The sequence below is a fragment of the Lingula anatina genome, chromosome 1 (assembly GCF_051362555.1).
Source record: "Lingula anatina isolate TDL-2025a chromosome 1, LinAna3.0, whole genome shotgun sequence".
In the NCBI taxonomy this organism is placed as follows: domain Eukaryota; kingdom Metazoa; phylum Brachiopoda; class Lingulata; order Lingulida; family Lingulidae; genus Lingula; species Lingula anatina.
The window spans coordinates 9,024,214-9,039,573 of NC_141767.1; the positions used below are offsets into that span (position 1 = coordinate 9,024,214).

The 15,360-nt window shown below is 35.2% G+C and overlaps 2 protein-coding genes across 27 annotated transcripts in view; one reads left to right on the plus strand and one right to left on the minus strand.

Annotated features, from left to right (window-relative positions):
• Window positions 1-3,220, plus strand: part of LOC106151864 (uncharacterized) — a 49,196-nt gene extending 45,976 nt beyond the window's left edge. For all 25 annotated transcript variants that reach the window (XM_086996272.1, XM_086996309.1, XM_086996327.1 and 22 more), the window contains one exon: window positions 54-3,220. In XM_086996272.1, coding sequence (XP_086852398.1) covers window positions 54-167 — 114 coding nt within the window. In that variant the 3' untranslated portion in view covers window positions 168-3,220. The remainder of the gene's footprint in view (window positions 1-53) is intronic.
• Window positions 2,539-15,355, minus strand: LOC106179780 (uncharacterized). 2 transcript variants are annotated; one of them, XM_013563538.3, is made up of 16 exons: window positions 15,161-15,355; window positions 10,123-11,091; window positions 9,132-9,321; window positions 8,772-8,866; window positions 8,262-8,566; window positions 7,938-7,984; window positions 6,897-7,641; window positions 6,409-6,611; window positions 6,126-6,180; window positions 5,892-5,952; window positions 5,398-5,496; window positions 5,043-5,192; window positions 4,666-4,784; window positions 4,283-4,441; window positions 3,972-4,087; window positions 2,539-3,810 (listed from the first exon to the last, which is right to left on the minus strand). In XM_013563538.3, exons 2-16 carry the CDS (start codon window positions 11,064-11,066, stop codon window positions 3,751-3,753), a joined length of 3,348 nt encoding a protein of 1,115 aa, XP_013418992.3. In that variant the 5' UTR covers window positions 11,067-11,091; window positions 15,161-15,355; the 3' UTR covers window positions 2,539-3,750. The 2 variants fall into 2 exon arrangements, with proteins under 2 accessions (XP_013418992.3, XP_013418991.3); XM_013563537.3 differs by having other exon boundaries at window positions 10,123-11,094.
• Between the last annotated feature and the right edge of the window lie 5 nt (window positions 15,356-15,360).

Below are 15,360 nucleotides of genomic sequence, written 5' to 3' on the forward strand. Positions count from 1 at the left end.
ATTAACAATTTAAAAGGCATTTTTGACATATGATTTATCTTTGTTTGTGCCAGGCGTACTTAACCAATGCAGAATTTGAGAGGGTGTTCATGATGACGAGGGAGGCTTTCTACAGATTACCAGGCTTCAAACAGAGTGACCTGAAGAAAAAAACACACCTGTTGTAATAAACAACAACAACAACTACATTTTGCCAAATTGAAACCAGAAATGATGGATCATGTGGACCCCAGCCATGTGCCACAGGTTTCAGTGAGTTGGCAAAGGTGTCATTGAAAAAAGCACTACCCTTGGCCCATTGTTCTCTGCATCTACAGGCATGTCTGTCCACACGCAAAGCTTGGTCATGACTATTACATGTACTGTGAGAAGGATGTGTCAAAGCTTCCAGCTTCAGTTCAAGGGGGTGTTTTACTGAAACATACAGTGCTAAATTGTACTTTGCTTCTTAAACAGATAAAGATGATAAACTGAAAGTCTTTTTGCAATGGCTGGTGCAATTGCAGTTTCAAGAACAGTCCTTTGGGTGGTTAATGAAAGCACAGAGCTTGGTTGGCCTTTTGATTCAAGGGCAATCCTTCAAGCCTTACACGAAGCGAAGTGGCCAAATTGGATTGTAGCTTCAAGAGCAGTCCAGAAAAAAAATCTGGAAAATCTCTGCAGTAGCCATATTGGATTGTATCCCAAAATGCATTGGGGTATGCACCTGTATATCCCATCAGCAGCTTTTTCAACTTGGAACTTTTCGTGGGATGTGTGATGCCTATTGGGTGCAACCCAGCGCAGTCACTTTTATATTAATACGTATATATGGCATGGAATTATATGGTACCTTTTGACATTTCTAAGGTGGCCAGTTACATGTATATTGTTGATCAATATAGACATATGAATGTGAATGGACATCATTATATAACCACCTACATGGGACAAGGTGCCATACGTTTGTGACTGGGCCAGGAAACATTATTATAAAGGAATAGAAATAACAAAGAATTCCTGCTTGTAACCACCCATATATATCTGCTTACTTCAACCTTGGTTGTCCATGAACTTTGTCTACATAGAAGTTTAGGTTGTGCATGAAATGTACATTAATGTGTTCCGTGCATCTGGGATCTAAGGGCACCGTAAGTGAAGTTCAAGTCCCTGGTAGTTCATACTTTGTAACACATGATTTGGGCGGCAGCACTTATATAAAAGTTAATTTAGAAGGGCCTTTTTTATTTCGAATCCCCACACCTTATCATATAAATTACCAAGTAACTATGTTCTTTTAAAATCTGTAAAGATATTTTTATGATAAAGGTGAGGGTGCTTTCTTGTAACCATTGGCAACATGATTTTGCCATGGACATTATCATGACATCATGTGTGTATATTATTCTCCTATTTAGATCAGTCTTTTCCCTGGGTCTTTCTCTGTTATTAGAATACTGTTGTACTTTTTTTTTTTTTTTTGATTGTGTTCATGCAGGGACTCATTGCCCGGTGTCAGTGTTCTTTCTAATTGTGCCATATTACACCTCTTAGTGTCAGAAGCTTCTGACTGAAGACAAGATGGGATACACAAAACTAAAAATGTGTAACAAAAAGCACAGCTTGTGTAAAAATTACAATATTGTAAAATGATGACCCACTTTTACTCACTGTAAGTTGTGAAATGTAACTTGCTATTTCTCATGTTCTTAAGGTTGAAGCCTCAACAGATTTATGTGAAGCCTGAAAAGAACTAAGTACATATTGATGTCTATGTGAATTCATATTGGTAACAAACATAGCTGCTACATTCAGGTTGTAGGCATCCATCTTTGTTTTGTATCTAATAAAACCTTATTTTGGTGTCTCATACAAGCTAAAAGTTTGTACAGAATTAGCTCAAGCTGCTGGTGTCAGATCAGCAGAATTACGTAGTATCTGATCACGCATGGTAGCTAGTTGAACATGACATGGAATTCAGAATGAAATCAAAATGGTTTGTGCAATATATGAGTTTGAGTTCCGAGATTGCCAGAACAGTGCCAGATACCTCAGGTTAAGTTGCAATCCACACAGCATAGGATATTTTTTGTCTTACAAGTTTCAGAAAAATTGTCATAATAACAGAAGAAACTTACTCAACATTGGAAAGATATTAGATATAGAAATACCTCTGCGTTCCTCTTTTGATTTGCTTTTTACATCATGTTTGAAGATTTTAGTATGAGGTCCTTTGAGAATGAAATTATGCAAAGTTAATGCAGAAAAGGGGTAATTTACTTCTTAGTTAAATATATAAAAAAGACATTAAGAGATTAGTGTACACGTAGTGGTTTTCAATTTAATCAAGAAAATTGATTTTACAGAGAAATAGAAATTGAGTGAAGTAGAGTCTATTGAACTGAGGGTAACGAATCACATTTAATGATTTAATACCAGACTGTGTTAATGGTGTCGATGAATTGATAGGAAAGTTTTGAAGTTTATGCATGTAGCCATGTACATGACAAATTTTGTACAGAGCATTATGTTGCTTTCTTTATTATACCAACATAGAACTAGTTTTGGAGCTATTTATTGTGCCTTTTGTAAAGCCTAGCTTTACATTGCATTTTGTAAGTTGTACAGGTATAAATTCACCCTCATGTTACCTAGAATTTTAGTTCATCCCAGCTAAAAAAGCAGGCCTCGATAGTGTGTGTAACTTAATTAGTGGTGCAGTGCCAATTGTATAGAGGAAAACATTTGAATTATTTTGCCCCTTCCTTTGTTGCTGCTGTAAACTTCACACAATCATATTATCTCAACACTACGTTTATGTTGTGCATGCCATCAGCAGTGCCAGATATATTGTTTGTGCCACAGCATATATCTTTCCCTCACATGTAGAAGGCATACCAGAATAAATTCATGTTAACAGGTGATGGTTCCAGCCTGGGATGTCTTTGCTGCTGGACAGAGTACAGTCCTGTATTTTTTGCTGTAATTGGCTTGTTCTAAGGAGCTTCACTTGTTCAGCTTTTCGTGTATGAAATGTAGTATATTTGACACTTCTTAGCAATACACATTTGTCACTATCTGGTATCCTTCATATGATCAGGGGGTGGGGATAAAAATTGAGTTCAAGGCTACAGTAATTGTATTTTATGATCATCAGTATAATTCATCTTTATTGTATAAACGGCTTCTGATTGTGTGAAACATTTGTGTCAAGAATTAAAAATGAAATTGCTTTTTTTGATTGATCGAGTTGTGTTAATATACTTTCCAATAATTTATTTTAAAAAAACTTAAAATAACTTCTTAAGTTACTTTTGTTTCACGAAAACAAATATGGAAAAACAGTAAGTACAAACAAAAAACTACATTTTAAAATATTGCAAATTAAGTGATTTACCATCTTAAATCTCTTCTCTATCAAATGACTGGACGGAACATTGTAAATATATTTATACATATATAGACATTACGCAATTGTTTGATTCACCAAACTGAGCATTAATATGGTAAAAGGCACCCTGTTATAATTTTGTAACTTTCAGCTGCTCCTCATACAAAATCTGTTGACAAATAGCATATTAGCTGTTTGCAAAAAAAGTAAAGTATTATAAAAAGGTAACTTTCAAGCATATACTCCTTGCAATAAATACATAATCTAATGTAAATGTGTATCTTAATAATACTTATACCTTGCTTTTAAGAACAAAACAAAAATAAATGAGGCAAGTTAATCATGTCAACCAGCTAGTTTTCTTGGAAACAAAGTTCAAATTATCCATAGTCTGATTTTATGTGAAGAACGCCCTCAAAGCCAGGTCTCCGTTTGAGCTCCTGAAAATAAAATGACATGTATTTTTTTATGAAAATGCATTGATTTTGTACCTTGTTAAGTAAATAATGAAATTATATAACTCTTGTAATGCCACAAGTTCAGTCAGTAATGTGTATTGCAAACAAACAAAAACCCATTCTACAGATTTCTATCATTTTACCTTCAGTTTGCCAATGATCTGTCTGTATTCATCCATGCTGTTCTTATTTTTTGGATCATCATAATAATCTGATATTCCCACATGAACAGATATCTTCTTGAGATGATGACAAGCACCTGAAAGAGAGTCCAGAGCCCTTTAAAATATAATACTTAAAAATCAAAACTTTGCTTAAATAAAAAATAAGTTAATTGGTCAATATATCATACAACACAACTGTCCACTGTAAATTATGAATAACGATGTTTTCTTTAAAACCTTATCCTACAATAAATGAATGAAGTAATATTCCAAGACTCTCATTAACTTACTGTTAAAATGCACCAAAGCTTTAGGTGTGACAGGTGTAAAAGTGAACTCCAGTATCTGCAGTCCCTTCAGTCCAGCCTTACACATGGCCAGTGCCGTGTTCTCCATCACCTGACACATGTGGTCCAACTCCAACACCTGGAGACGCAGGCAACACCCAGCTGGAATTGACCATGATTTAGATGAGGGAGGTTAGAAGTGAATTAGAAGTGAGTGCTTTATTGAGAAAAATATTAATAATGATCCAACATTTAATCTCAAGAATTTTTGCAATGTGCCTTGCTCAATTATGCTGAAAAACAATGGCAACTTTCAAAAAATGCAACTACCAACAGTCAAAAGTATTATTACCATATGAAGACCTCTATCTCTCAGTCTCACTTACCTATGGCTGTCAGGCCCTCCACGTTGACATCTATGCCCCCAATACACAGCACGCGCAGGTGTGGCCAGCACTTTCCTATCATCTTTACGCTGCTGTTGTTAAATGTGTGCGGCAAAGAGCTGAAAAAAAAAAGGATTTTTTTTATCTGACATCATGAATAGATATATGAAAAATAAGAATAAAATTATCTGTGATAATTATTTAATACAAGCTAAAAAATTTGGCCATAAAATACAAGTTTCTAACTATTGGACATAGTGCAAAGTATTGATCATTAAATTTTATAGAAGCTTATGCTTCGTCCTCATGGTCAAAATCACCTCTGGTCAAGCTGAGCACTACAGCCTAGACTACTACACACCTAACTAGTACCTTACCTTGGATATACTGGAGGCATTAGCAGAGTGTTGATCCTCTTACAGCCAGCTCCCAGTGCCCAGATCACCTCTGAACTTGCTGGAGCACTGGAGCTCAAGTATGCCAGCTTCTCCACCTTCTTACAGTGACAGCTGATTAACCACAGACTCCTATATGAATCCAAAACCATTTTAACATGGTGGTTTATTTTTGTTGCCTTGATTTTATCAATATTGTGCTTCTAAACACGCTAAAATATTTTCCTGAAACCAAGTGCAATATTGAAACCCAGTGCAAATGCTGAGCAACACATGGACACTACTGGACACAAAAGGGCCAACTTTATGTTCAACTGAAGTTAGTTTTGTCTCTTACCTGTCAGTAAGAATGTTCCCACATCCACTTATCCTCAGTGAAATTATGGTGGATCCTGATGCCTTGAGAAGGTGCTCTAAACCAGCTTCTAGCGCTCCTCTAGAAACAAATAAATACCTCAGAAATGTAATATCAGTCTTGTAATGTGTATCTGAACAACATAAGAGCAAAACATGAAAGGAGACTCGCTTGTTTCAATGCATCATGCCTCTAAACTATTCAATTTGCTGTTTTACAATAATTTTTTTCTGATTTTCTGATCAACCTGTCATCAAAACAACTTTAAACTCTATTGATCAGAGGTGTTTCATAAGCTTTATTATGTGCATAAGTTCATGGAAACAAATAGAGAAAAGTGTATAGTTCTGTCACATTGCATCCTGGTCTTTATCTTTACTATATCGAACTGAATACATTGAACAAGATATCCAGAGGTTAACCAAGCTTAAACTTTTGAATGAGTGATTCTGGAATATTTCAAAAACTTTACGCACCTTACACTATCCAAATAATCCTTCTTGTGTTCTGTCTTCTTTCTTGCTCTAGATCTCAAACCTGTAAAGAATATGTATTCATTTTTTATTTTTTCTAAATTCATGTATTTTTTCTGGTTTTTGTGGTTTTTCTGTAGGGTTAAAACCCAAATATTCAATCTGCTGCTCAGTGAACCCTTGATTGTTATTTTTTATGATGCATTTTAACACTAAAGCAGAAAATTCTCAACTCACCTTCAAATGTAAGGGAATGTATCTGTTTGCACCATTTTGAAATGGTTTGAAGGAACTAAAATATAAAAAGAAGAAGCACAATGAGAACACTTTTTTCCATGATCACTTTTTCACAAACTTTTCTATACTGATTCATTAACAGCTTATGTTCACATAAAAACATTATTATTCAACATGTTCCTAATCCCTGTACTCAAAACAGATTCAAATGAGAAGAATATTTAAATACTAAAAAAATTATTTCTTTATCAACAACTCACTAAATTCACAAAAATATAATTACCCTGGAAGAAATTCTGTAATTCTCAAACTTGAGATTCTTCCAGAGTGCTGGGTGTCTGCCAACTTGTCTCCATTCCCTGCTCACAGCAGACACCTGGCTCAGGGACTTGGTGTCCAGGTACAGGAACACACAGAACAAAGCGTCACGCCTCCTCCTGGTGGAGTCTAACCTGGACACCTCAGGTGTGCTATTTTGTACTGGAGCTGGACAAAAATAAAAAAAATGTCTCAAACAAATACAAATCTTTGTATCTATATTCAAGGAAACTGAATCAATACATGTAGAAAAAAGTACAAATTGTGTCAAAGAAAGATCAAATGTCCATACTTATATTTAAGAATTCTGAGTGGAGGCGTGTAGTAACTTTCAAATGCAGATTGAGATGGCAGATACATGTAACTTTAGAAACTTAATTGAAACAATTGAGTGAACATAACAAAAGTCACAAATTTCAAATGGGAAGGAAAAAACACAAATCACCAACTTACTGTTATTCAGGACTTCGTGTTTTCTGGAGGCTCCAGACATCTGATTGAGTTGACCTTGTCCGTTCACCTTTCTGTGCCCAGAGTGTGGCCTCCCAACATCTGCTGAATCGTTTTGTTTTCTTTCCTGGGTTAATCTCTCTGGTGAGTCTAATGGTAAAAATGCCTCTATATTATCAATGTATTGGTCTAAATCTGAATCATTTTCTAATTCTGAATCCACCTCACTCACTGTAACTTGTACATCATCATTGTCATCACCTCCATCTTCATAATCCTCACCATTACTGTAAGAAGGCACAGATTCAAAGGTTCTATTCAAATGAATTGGTGACTTAGAATTATTCAACTGATCTCTTATCTGTTTCAGCTGTTTTCCCTGTTGTTTTATGAGTTTCATATGTTGCTTCATCTGCAACTCTTGTGTTTTCAGTGATCTAAACAAAGCATCGCGGTCGTCAGTGAAGAACGTATCAGCAGGACTATTATTATGTGACCAGGTTTGATTTGGAGACCTTCTACTTTGATGAGATGAAAATTCAGGCTCTGACTCTGGCTCACCACCAGATGAAGATGCATACTGTGAGCCAAAACTTTGTGACAATTCTGGTGGTACATGACTCTCATAATTATGTTGTAAGTTTGGGTGTTGGTACATCTGATGTCCTCCAGGTGGCAGCATGTGAGCAACCCCATCTGGTGGTGATGTTGGGTAGAGACCATTCCACATGATACCATCACGGTCCATCTGAAAAGTAGAATAGGTACTAAATAAGTCACCCATTACAACTGATATTATGCATCTATGCATTATTTATTTCTAAGAAATCTAGATTCTGTTCACTATTACAAAAAAAAAAAAAAAGGTTCCATTTGATAAAAAAAGAAAATGACCAAACGCAAAATTTTTTCAAATCATATTTCCATCATAAAAACATCAAAAAAAATAAATATTAAAAAAGTTAATCTTTTAATTCTAATACGTGACTTTAAACCAACAACAGTAATATAACACACAACACATCAGTATCAATATATCCATACCAGCATGTCTTCATCTGGAGCTTCCCTTTGCCCTGATTCAGTGGACCCTGAAAAAGAAAGTTGATAAAGTCTCCTTTTCTTCCATTTTTTCTAATTCCTCCTTAAACTTAAGCTTTAATTTTTCAAAGTCATAACATCACTTTTTAACTAGGATAAATGAAATGAATCATTTAACTAAAAAAAAAGGGATGGCTGTATATCATGTAATAGCACAGGCTAATTGACATAAAACTTATCCTGTGTCCAAGCTGAAGGTATTTTTCTTATCCTAACAAAACATGGCATCAAGGTTGCTTTAAATTAGCATCCAGCCCTGAAACTCACCATACACCCCGTGGTTTGGTCCTTCCCCTATCCCAGAATCTGTGGAACCATGTGTGGGTGGGGACACGTGGTACTTGTCAGATACAGGGATCAATGGGACATGGTCTCTGCACATATACTCTGCTGAGTGGTTTATCACTGGACTGCTATTGTTTAGTTGTGATATATGGATGGAAGGTCCACTGTGTGTAGGAGGTGCGTGGTGGTCCTTTTTGTAGGCTTTTTTATGCTTTGGACCCATCAGGCCATTTTGTTGGTGATGCAGAAGTTCTGGATTAGGCAAATTTGATATGGCACTTGGATACCTGTATTGAAAATTTAAAAGCCAGAATTAATAAAAAAAATACATCCAAACAGTCACATTTCAATTATTCATATCTTGCATTTATAGTAAAACAACACTGCTATCAAAATTTTATTCTTAATATATTTTGTTTATAACACATAAGTCTGTAAATCCCTACATAATTATTCAACTTGCACTGTTCAATGGTGAAATGAAGAGCATACCTGTTAAAAGCAGTCCTGTCAGGCTGGAAACTAACATGGTGGTCTGGTCTGGACTGCAGGGCACTGGTGGACCTCCTCACAGGAGAGGAGAGGGGCTGAAAATGACAAAACTTAATGAGGACATGAGAAAAAAAAACATGTGGTTTCCTCATTTCTATCATATTAGCAGACTTCTACAATGGACTAACTCCATCTTTAACTTCAAATCTCTACAGGAGAGTACCTGATGTTATGCTTTATACTGTACCTGGTCTGGTCTCCTCATCTCCATCATACTAGCTGATCTATACACTGGACTAACTCCATCTTTATCCTCATATCTCTACAGGAGAGTATGTGATGTTATACCATATACTGTACCTGGTCAGGTCTCCTCATCTCCATCATGCTAGCTGATCTATACACTGGACTGCCTTTAATGGTCCTCAGCTCCTCCTCAGCACTTTCTGCTCTGTCTATGATGGTGTCTATCATCTCTTCTAGTTTCTGTCTTGCTCCTGATTCCTGCTCAGCAGCTTTCTCTAAGTAATTTTTCAGTTTCTTGATCTCACTGTAAATTGTTAGAAAAGAAAAAATTATTTGTTTTGCAATTTTAGAGTTTTAAACTTGGAAATAAAAATAATTGTCATTTCTTGCAAAACTATGCCTTTTCTATTTTTTCATGCTACAAATTTTTCATTTCTTCTTTTTTATATTAAAATACCTTTCTCTAAATAGCTATAATCCAAGAAGGTGTAATAAGCCACCCCACCAACCCCTCCCCACACTAATAAACATACACATACATAAAATGCCACACACCACTGGAATGTTTAAACATTTGTTTCATACCATGTAAATATTTAAAATTATTAAGACATACAAAAATACTTACAAAATATTTGCAAAGAACTTTAAACCAACACAATGTAACCATATGTAAACAATAAAGGCAATACTAGATTAATTTCCCTTCTATCAAAAGTTTTTCTTGCTCTTAAACTTTTTTATTTTTACACACCAAAAAAACTGAGAAGTAACAAAAGCAATTGGAAATTTCTTGGGTATAACAGAAATTCCAAAAACCTTTTCTGGGGGCTGAAACATACAAGGGAGTGAGACACCTATATATATTTTATATTACAATTTATGGAATGACACATAAACATTATGACCTGACCTAGCTGTTACAGATCAATAACTGAAATAACAAAACAATAAAATCAATAATACTTAAAATACTCTACATACAAGCATGCAGTAATTTCTTTAAAATCCATCACCCAATTTCACTAACAAAGGCTATACTACCAATATTAAATCTGCCAACTTGTACCTCAATACACCCTGAAAAAAATTCACAGTAACTTACGCTTCTTTTCTTTCAATTTCTTGGTCTTTGTCTTCCAGCTGTTCATGCAAGGCTTCTACACTTTGGGTCATGGCGTCATTCTCTCTGGACCACTCCAAAGTCTCCTGCTGCAACTTTTGCCTTTCCTTTGATAATTTTTCCAATTCTTCATTGGCAATTTCTAATTTAGCATCCTTAAATTTGAGTTTCTCTTTCAATTGTTTTACAAGAAGTTCTTGTTCCTTCCTAAGTTTATCAGTGTATATTTGTGACAAATCTAAAGAGTCTGAGAGATTTTGTGATTCTGCTTTAGCTTGCAAGAGTTTCAGTTCTTTGATTTCCAGCTCTCTTTGAAGGCTGTTATATGTTATGTTATCTACTGGGCCTCTTGTCTGCCCATCTTGATCCTGAGGGCTATTCACACTGCCATATATTTTGTTTGGGGGTAAAAAAGAGGGGTGTGACCTGGACTTGGACGGAGAATATGTATCACCCAAATAGCTAAGGCTCACTGGTCTTCCATCTGAAGTTTGATAATAGTCAGAAGTTGGAGGGAATATGGAGGAAGAACCAGTAAATGGAGCTTGTCTTGTGAATGGGACCTCTACTTTTGGGGCAACATCTTGAAGCTCAAATGATTCCACTTCTCTCACAGGACGTATATCCAACGAGGCAATTTTTGCTGGTTTGAATTTGGATGCAGCAATTTTGTTCTGTCTTTCTATTTCCTTTGCTCTTTTGAGTTGTTCTTCCAACTTTTTTGCTTCTTTACTGAACATTTCCCTAAATGGTGTCCCATGTTTGGGCTCAGGATCTATGGAGAAATGGAGACCAGGCTTTTTCCTGTTTGAATCTTCAAAACTGTGGTCCAAGTGCATGTGACTCCTGAACTCTGAGAATGTGGAAAAGGTTTTCAGGTCTCCACATTTGGGGCACCTGTAGGGTATCTCCTCCACCTCCGCCATTATATTACCATGGTTCCATCAACAGCTGCTGAAAATAATTCAAATGACACATATTTAATATTTACAAGCTCATGGGCTTTATTCTCTAAATAACTTAAGCTCAAAAATTGGCTCATTTCAGACCAATACTTTAGTCTATTTGACCATGACAAATCTGTAATAGTACACTTTAATGAAATATTGCATGTGTCTGCATAATATCAATAAAAATCATCTCTAGTGTTTTTTTCTCCTTTTTTTAAAAAAACTGACCTTTTAGAAAATAAACTACTGTGGGTTTATTCTTAAACTGAAACAGACCAAAATTTTGGTCTAAAAATTCTGACCAATTTTAGGCCTCAGATCTTTTGCAAAATTGGTTCCAGATTTCCATGTATAACATGATGAAAAATAATGTGTATACTATCTAGAGAATAATGAGCATACTGTAGTTTTCATTCAAAGGTAATTGCTTACCAAGAGTACTTAGTCAGATGTTAGATGTAGCCAAAGGCTATGTTGCATCAGTACTTACCTGGAGAACATGTCATTCTCTGTGTAGGCCTATATAGTGAATCATTCAGACACTGGACTTCACCCTGATAGGAGGTGTGCAGGACTTTTTATACCTGAGCCTTCATAGATAAGATGGACACTATTTGATTTCCAATCTTTATTAACTGGAAACAATGAAGGCTGAAATGCATACAAACAAACTATTAGTAAACTCAGTAATATAATAAATGGAAAAATATGAAATACTCAATAAAGAACTAGATTATGAAATACTGATATATGTAAATAAATGTAAGTCACCTCAGGTATAAAAAGTCCTGCACACCTCCTATCAGGGTGAAGTCCAGTGTCTGAATGATTCACTATATAGGCCTACACAGAGAATGACATGTTCTCCAGGTAAGTACTGATGCAACATAGCCTTTGGCTACATCTAACATCTGACTAAGTACTCTTGGTAAGCAATTACCTTTGAATGAAAACTACAGTATGCTCATTATTCTCTATTCTCTATCCATCTTATCTACTATCCACTGGACAATACACGTTCTAAAATGCTGTGAATTCATATAAGCCAGGTGAGTGAATGACACTGCAGTTCCTGAGGCCTAGGATATATAGAAAGATTATATTATACCTCTTTAGTCAATATTAGATGTCAAAAAGCTTTACAGTAATTATGACCTTTTCAATAAATGAGCCTTTCCTATTTCATCAACCAGTCTCTCCAATGTGATACATACTTAATATACTTGCCTACCTATCATCACTGCTCCCTGAGTGGTGTACTACCTGCTTAAGATGTGGTGTATGATCACACTTATTGATTCCTATTCACAAATTGCCATATGGCCCATTTAATGGAGGTTTAATGGAGGTTATTATGATAGTAGTTGACAGTTTTTCAATATGCAATCAATATAATACAGGTATGACAAATTACTAGCACCTGTCCAATACATTCATGGAAGCCTGCCAGGTCAACTAATTAGTGTTGGTTTTATTATTACAAAGGATAGGATAACAAAAAGGAATATGTTGATTCTGTACAGTGACCAAACTTGGTGAAAATAGGTGTACTCTATGTACTAGTTGCAAGTATAAACCTCCTCTTACATTTATTTTAATATGTTAAAATATCTATATGCACTCTAAATTATATTCCTTAAGGTAAACCTTGGTACAAAATCTTATAGTCATATCATAGTTGTATTGGTATTAATAATTTTAAGTAAAAACTTCAACAACCCAATGTTAGCCTAGCCTTTTACCGTCGTATTTGAAATTGAATCTTAACTTATGAATAAAACAATATTTCTTGATAAAATATAATATCCGACTCAAACTTTTGAAAACAAAAAATCTTGAAAAGTACTTGCAAGTTCTATGAAACCAGTATCTGAAGCACATAAAATCTCATCTTTCTTTAAAATCTATTGCTTTAGGCGCATGGTCATTCACTCCCGCAGTAACTCCAATAACTTCCAAGTTACTTCACAAAATAATACCTCGCCAGTTCATTTATGAGACCATCTGTTGATATACCGTACTAGGCACTCTACCTGGTCTGGATCATATACCTTCAACTTACTTTATATAACAAAACTCTCATTCAAATCTTGCAATCAGAAGATCCCCTGTATTTACCTCTGAGACTTCGAATTCCAAGGTAGCTAAAATGCCCTCCCTTATCAATTTGAGTGCATACCTGGGTTTAACTGTTGCAGTTGGAACCACCTCTGCTAAAAATATCTAAGTTCATCTGTAATAAATCAATATAACTTGCTGCAACTTTCTTCAAGTTCTTTGTAGTTTTGCTTCGGGCTGTTTTTCAAATCAACAGCAGAAGGGTGAAAGTTGGATCTGAATTTGTTGAATGTTTTCTTAATAATTGAATCATCTAAAAAGGGCGTGTTTTTTTTAAACAACCATCTTTAGATTATTCTGTTTACAAGAAAGCAAACATCTCCCATGATCGGCAATTAGAATAACAGGCAAATTTTTAAGATAATTAAGAAAAAAAGCATTCAGTAATGTATATCATTTTTTATGTAAGTAAAATCTTATGAGACAATGGCACTGAATCTAACACAGGGCACTGACTCATACTGCAGATGTAGGGGAAACTCTAGAGATACCCAAGGTCCAGACAACCTGCACTACAATGATCTGAAGGTCCTCCAAATTTTGTGCTGGTCAAAACTAAGTATTTTATTTCCATTAGTCTATATTTACATGTCATGTATAATAATTATGTATTGTATTTTCACTTAAACCTTGCCAGTCCAGAGGACCTATGAAATCAAAAATCTTGCAGGTCCTCTGGCATTCGAAGCAGTCCTGACCTGTCAGACAGGCAGTTTTCCCATGTCTGATACTGACTTTATCAATACCTATGTGGCAAAACTATTCAAACTAAGATTCTCCCTCTGAAAACCCAACTAACAGCTTTGCTGCATTTGGTAAATATAAAGAATGGATGAAATGCACAGAGAAACCTAGGTAACAGGGGAAGGGTGTGGAATTAGCTTTCCCTGTAAACATGCCCTACAGAACCTTAATCTTCCATACTGAAGGGTTCCCAGGCATCTGAATGATAACTTTATATGAGGATTACTGACTGAAATTTTAATTAGAAGAATGCAACACTTTAAAGTGGAAATGATTTTCATTTCACAAACCCAAAAAGTGGGTTCACGAAGTCCACATAGTATTATAACCCCCTCCCAACACACACATATTTTTAATTCAACACATTTTCAATAACTTCATAGATAGAGGTTCATTGTAAAAAAAAATCATGTGAACACTCAGGTTATTTACAAAAATTATACATTGATATCAATCATGTAGGAAACTATCTTGATATTGACAGATTCCCTTTCACATAATATAGCCATGTGTGACATTAAATCACTAAAGTACTCATTAAGTTGATAAACAGAACAGTCCAACTTATGTATGTGCGAAGTGACAGTTATAATTGTTCAATAATGTGTTCACTTGTTGAACATGCTACTGTAGCTGAATGTCAACCATTTCCCATTAAAAAGACCTGATGATTGAGTGTTGTGCTTTTAAAAGGTAAATTCTAATTTTCCTGAAAATATCAACACATTTGCCTTAATGCTGTAACACTGAAAATATTGAGCTAGGCACCTTGAACGTTAATTACGAGTTTTTCAGTAATTGAGAACGCAAATACAGTCTAGCTTAATTGTCACATCACTTTTGATGGTGGTATAATTATACTTGTAATCGAGAACTCGAACTGTAGAATTCACAATGGTTCTGGGTAGTACAGTATATACCATAATAATGGCATTTATTTAACTCACAATTAGCTGACAGTGTTCAGTAAAGTTTATTTATTTATTTATTTATTTATTTATTTATTTATTTATTTATTTTTCATGTGGCTAACATATACAGCTGTTGTTTCTAGACAATAGTTAAATTTTACTATAGAATAACAGATCACCTTTGCATCCAGAACTATGTGTAATGTAAGCTTCAGAGCAATGTATATAACGTCTTTTAAAGCTTTAAGAATGAAAGCCCTTATCTTATGTGCCTGTATTATCACACTCTTTGCTTACCTCACGCACTCACAACGACTTCTTCAAAATTCTGCTTTCTGTGCAGCATCTCAGACATATCTCGGCATTCACTGAGCAAGGCACCCCTCTCATAAAACCCAAAATGTCTAGATTCTACAGTTTTAACTGGCGATTCACTCTCGCTCAACATTAGACATTATGTACTGTCTTGTATCAAACTGCCCTCTATAGGTCTCAGG

Coding starts and splice junctions, on each gene's coding strand:
- LOC106179780 (XM_013563538.3), bottom strand. CDS start 11,066: ATGGCGGAGGTGGAGGAGATACCCTACAGGTGCCCCAAATGTGGAGAC. Junction 9,322..10,122: donor GAAATTGAAAGAAAAGAAGC/GTAAGTTACTGT, acceptor AACAATTTACAG/TGAGATCAAGAAACTGAAAA. Junction 5,193..5,397: donor GGGAACATTCTTACTGACAG/GTAAGAGACAAA, acceptor GGATTCATATAG/GAGTCTGTGGTTAATCAGCT.